This window comes from Zea mays, chromosome 1 (genome assembly GCF_902167145.1).
Source record: "Zea mays cultivar B73 chromosome 1, Zm-B73-REFERENCE-NAM-5.0, whole genome shotgun sequence".
NCBI classification, from domain to species: Eukaryota; Viridiplantae; Streptophyta; class Magnoliopsida; order Poales; family Poaceae; genus Zea; species Zea mays.
In genome coordinates, this window is record NC_050096.1 from 261,024,735 (window position 1) to 261,030,211 (window position 5,477).

The window sequence follows — 5,477 nt, forward strand, 5'->3', positions numbered from 1 at the left end:
ACACATATATATCACAAACAAAATAATTCAGTCTGTTGAGAGTGACCCCGACCGTGATGAGATTGCTAATCAGCTACAAATTGTAATCAATGATGGAGTTGCTAAAGGTAGCGACAAGCATTTCTTCCCAACCTAAATATTGATGGAAAATGTTACCACGACGTATTTGCCACCCTAAAGACAATGGAGAGGGTAAGATTTCCTGGCTTCGTCGGGCATACACCAAAGCGAGCAAGTGAAAATTTTAGTTATATGCTTAGTTTTTTGTTGTAAAATTGTTGTCTTAGCTATATGGGTATCGATTATGTCTGAGTTTGTTTTCAGAATTGAGTTTGAGCTATGTGTCTTTACAATCAAGTTTTTGTAACCTATTTGTGGATTAAGTATTTGTTCTTAATAAAACACTATTCTTTGAATATGTGATCATTTAGTTATGTACTACATACTTATATGGGTTGTTATTGCATGCATTTGTCCTTTTTTTATATGAGTGACAAACATGATGAGGATGCTGAAGACGAGTTTGTGGTTGCACTTGTTGCATTGTACTATTGCGCTTGTTGCATTTGACAAACATTGTGTCGTGGATTAATGACTAAAGAGGTGTTAGCTATGTTCTTTTGGGCGAGTGGTGGAATCTTCTCGACAAATTAGGAACAAATTTGGACATTCTTCATAAAATATTACTCATAAGTTCAACAAAGTCCTCGATGCGCTCTACAAGATGTCAAATGACATAATTAAGCCAAAAGACGCCAGTTTCATTAGGTTCACCCTAGACTACAAGAGGCGCATTTTGGCCACATCGATGGGACACTTCCCTGCGATCGTGCCACTGTTAGAGCAAGCAAAATATATTGGCTGTCAGGGTTACACGTCACATAAAATATATTGGCTGCCAGGGTTACACGTCACATAATGTCATGGCAGTATGCAGCTTCAATATGATGTTTACCTTTGTCATGACTGGTTGGCCAGGGTCAGTTCACAATACCCGAGTACTGCAAGACACTCATTACCTATGACAACATTTTTTCGCGTCCACCGAAGGTAATGTTTTAGGTAAACCAAATTGTTTTTTTACAATTGTTATTAGTTTAGCTTTGCTAATCAACCTATTTTGTTAATGTAGGAAAATATTACCTTGGTGATTCTGATTACCCCAACAGAAAGGGCTACCTTGCCCCATACAAGGACACAAGTACCACATTACAGAATGGCAACATGGCAGAAATCCTATAGGTGTGAAAGAGGTATTCAACTCTATACACTCATTACTAAGAAATGTCATAGAGCAATCATTCTATGTGTTGAAGTTGAAGTGACATATCTTGCTCAGTCTCTCTTTTTTTTGTTGCGGAAGGAATCGAAAATACTTATAGCATGTATGGCGTTGCATAACTTTACTAGGGATACCATATACGATCGTGAATCTGAAAATTTTGTATCTAGATGAATGTAAGTGATGTTGTAGGGGTAAGAAAAGGCAGTAGTGGACCATCAGATGAGTTAGAGGATGTAGGAGTAACGAAAAGTAGTAGTGGGCCATCACGTAAGTTATACATGAGCGTGTTTCGAGATTCGATTGTTGCCTCGTTAGTGGCCTGACCTACCAGTGGTACGTTGCTTCTGTCGTAATGTACTAAGTCAATGCATTTGTGGAATTGTGTATTTAATATGTGGTCGCCCTCGTGGCGATGAACTTGTAAATGCGTCTATGATACACTTTTACATGTGGGAGGGCAACATCATAGGGGGTGTTTGGTTACCCCAAACTAAACTTTAGCCCCTATCACATCGAATGTTTGAACCTCCGTTCCGGGTATTAAATGTAGTCGGATTATAAAACTAATTTGTCAGCCGAAGATTAAAAGACGAGACGAATCTAGTCCAGTTGGTTGGGTCTATATTTCATACTCCTATTTGAAAGTCAAACGCTTGATGTGACCCAGGCTAAATTTTAGCAGGGGCAACCAAACACCCCCATAGTGACGGGTAGAATCTGCGAACAGAAAATCAGGTTTTCCAAATACCTAGATTCTTATCTGCAGTCAATTTGCTAAACACCCTAATTCTAACTACTCCTTATAGGCAGCTACCCCGTAATCCAGCTTGAAAAGAACGTCAGAGTAAAAAAAGCCGTTTGAAACAGGCCTTAGCTGGGCCATCCTGTCCATGTCCGTGTTGGCGGGCGGCGGCAGGGACTGTCGGGTCGGGTGCATCCTGCCGCGTGCCGTCCTCCGGAGTCTGGCAGTGGCACGCGAGAAAAAGATACAGTAGCTAGCGTGCCGGCCCGGTGCGCATATGGGGAGCAACAGGCGGCTCCAAGCGCAAGGCGCCAAGGATGTCCAGCACCAGTAGCTAGCATAGCAGCAGCACCGCAGCTACGTGCCGACCGGTCGGCATTGCCATGCAAAACGCGGGGCAGGGGGGCCAGGGCCCAGGGGCCACGGCCATCGTCGCATTCGCGTGCATGGCCTTGGAATGCTAGCCGCCTTGTCAGACTCAGGCGGCCGTCATGATCGTTCGATCGATCGATCCAGACGGCGACCAAATTGGCGCCTAGGACTAGTAGCAGGAGCACTACAGTGCTGCTAGGCTGCAGCAGCTGCTGTTGGCTGTTGGTGGTGGTGGTACGCGCGTCGGCGTCGGCGTCGGCCGGCCGGCATATGCTGGCTCCTGGCTTTGTCCGGGCGTGGCGTGGCCCGGGACAGGGAGACGAACGAACGAGAGTGGCCGGAGAGAGTAGAGTAACGTAGGCCTGGCCACCCCCGGACCAGCATGCCACGCGACGCGACTGGGCGCGTCGTCAAAGGCTGCAGCTTCAGCTGCAGGTCGGCCGGCGGGCTCGTTGGTCTGGTCCCCTCCCCCAGGCTGCACTGCACGCGGGTCCCATCAGCCCCTGGACAGCAAGAGACCATGCAGGTTGATGCTGGGTCGTGGTCGCTGGTCCGGGGTGCATGGCTATGACAGCAACGTATCAGGTCTAGTCGGGCCCGGCCCAGCCCAGCACCGCATCTGCATGGGTCCAGTCAAGGAAGGACTGATCCGTAGTAGCATCGATCGATCGTTGTCTAGATAGATAGGCGCCTCTTTGCCGCGCGCTGCTTCGGTTGCAGCACCCCACGTTGCACCCCCTCACCCACGTCATGCGTAATGTGTTGTGTGCATGCATGGGCTTGCCAAAATACTCCCTGAGGTACAATCAACGGTGGATGGAGGTTGTATGTATTAGCTGCAAGAAGCTACGACACCAGCTAGCTAGCAGGTGGTCATATGACCACTGACCAGTCCTAGCTAGCTAGGATTAAAATTCCTTGGCTCGTAGCTGAGCTCGGCGGCCCGCAGCCAAACTCGTCAGCCTTCTGTCACCATCCGTCTTTCTCAATCTCTGTCTGTTGTGTCTGCGTTTGCAGCGACGTCCTCTAGCATATACGACCCCTTGGGTCGGCGTGTCCAAACAGCAGCACGAAGCACATATATATAGGACTGGGTACGCACAGAGATCGTCGTCACCAACTTCGATCTCCAATCCCCAGCTAGCTAACTATCCAATGGCGGGCCAAGTGATGGAAGCTCAGGCGTGCCGGCTGCAGCCTCCCACCATGGCGCCGTTCGCGCCACTACCTCATCAGTACAACAACACCTGCAAGCACCTCAACACGACGATGGCCGCCACTTCCGGCAACAACAACAGCAACGGCAGCACCGCTACCGCGGCTGGCGGTGCGGCGGCCGACGGCATGGCCGCCTACCTCCAGCACCTGCAGCAGGCGGGCGCCGAGGCGGCGGCCAAGAGCGGCGGCGGCGGCGGCGCGGCGCGCGGGGAGCAGTGCCCGCGGTGCGCGTCGCGCGACACCAAGTTCTGCTACTACAACAACTACAACACGTCCCAGCCGCGCCACTTCTGCCGCGCCTGCCGACGCTACTGGACGCTGGGCGGGTCCCTCCGCAACGTCCCCGTCGGCGGGTCCACGCGCAAGCGCCCGCGCCTGGCGCACCACCACCAGCACGCCAGGCTCGCTCCTCCGGCGCCGCACGTCTTCGGCCTCACGCCGATGATGCCTCCTCCCTTGCAACCGTCGTCGTCGACATCGTCGTCGCAGGGACAGGGACAGGGACAGGGACAGAGCGGCGGCCTCCTCGGCTCACTGTTCGCGCTCGGCGCCGCGGGCGCGGGGCCGCCGCTGCTCGAAGGCCGCGGCGCAGGGTCGTCGTTCGACTTCGACCTCGGGCTCGGACTCCCGACGGGGGCCTTACACCTGGGCGCGGCCGGACAAATGCAAGGCCTCGGGCTCATGGGGGGAGGAGGTGCCTCCGCAGCCGGGTCGTCGTCCTTCCTCTGGCCCGCCGCGGGGCTGCTGGTGGACAACGACAGCGTGGACACGTGGAAGATGCCAGGCGCCGCTGCGGGTTCAATGTGGCCAGACTTCTCTTTTCCGGCGGCAGCGGCGCCACAAACCGCCGGATTGCTTCATGGCGGAGGCCACCTGATGTGAGACGAGACGCCGCGCTTCCTTCGACGTACTACCCCCTAGCGCTAGCCCTAGATTCTAGCGCATGCAGCCCGGTGTCCGGGCCGGTTTGCATTGCATAGCATACATAGTAGTTGGTCTTTTTTTCAGCATTGTATTATTGGATCATGTGTACGTAATTAAGCCGTGCTTCAGTTTTCCTTGACTCTGTTAAGCTATAAAGGGCCCTCCAAATCTGCAGTTTTGGGGCGTTTGTTTCAGAAAATCATATTCTAGAATTCGATTCTATCACAAAAAAAAACGTTTATCAGCTCGTTTTTTAGAGAATTGTTTCGATAAAAATCACTCAAATCAACTTAAAATCCGTCGTGTCACAACAGGAATCGGGATTACTCCCGTCGGCCATAATAATTCATTAATTCCCGTTGGTCAAAAATAAAACCGACAGAAATTAACTTATTTCCGTCGGCTCTAAAGTAGCTGACCGGATTAATATTAATTCATATCAGCCACGGAATAGATCGACGTGCATTACATAACTCCCGTCGGTCCTGATCAAGGCCGACAGGGATTAGTAGGAGGGCGTCTACTATACACTTAATTCTCGTCGACATTGACCTAGGCCGACGGGGATTAGTGGGAGCTTTTATTGTACACTTAACTCATATCGGTCCTGACCTAGGCTGAAGGGATTAGTGGGAGGGCGTCTACTGTGTACACTTAACTCCCTAGGCCGACGGGGATTAGTGGGAGCGTGTCTACTGTACACTTAACTCCTGTCGGTCCTGACCTAGACCGACGGGAATTAGTGGGAGCGACTAACTCGCGTCGGCCGTATCTCTAGCCGACGGGGATTAAACGTTTATCAGGGAATCGTTCCTCCACACGCGCAGTTTTGTTTCTTTTCCTCTCTCTCTCTCTCTCTCTCTCTCTCTCTCTCTCTCTCTCTCTCTCTCTCTCTCTCTCTCTCTCTCTCTCTCTCTCTCAACCGCGCAAGGCACC

At 51.4% G+C, this 5,477-nt stretch overlaps 1 protein-coding gene across 1 annotated transcript; it reads left to right on the forward strand.

Moving 5' to 3' along the window:
* The first annotated feature begins 3,498 nt into the window (after window positions 1-3,498).
* On the forward strand, window positions 3,499-4,740 carry LOC100283109 (dof domain, zinc finger family protein). Its single transcript, NM_001156011.2, has one exon. It carries the CDS (start codon window positions 3,555-3,557, stop codon window positions 4,497-4,499), a length of 945 nt encoding a protein of 314 aa, NP_001149483.2. The 5' UTR covers window positions 3,499-3,554; the 3' UTR covers window positions 4,500-4,740.
* The last annotated feature ends 737 nt before the right edge of the window (window positions 4,741-5,477 follow it).

Coding starts and splice junctions, on each gene's coding strand:
- LOC100283109 (NM_001156011.2), top strand. CDS start 3,555: ATGGCGGGCCAAGTGATGGAAGCTCAGGCGTGCCGGCTGCAGCCTCCC.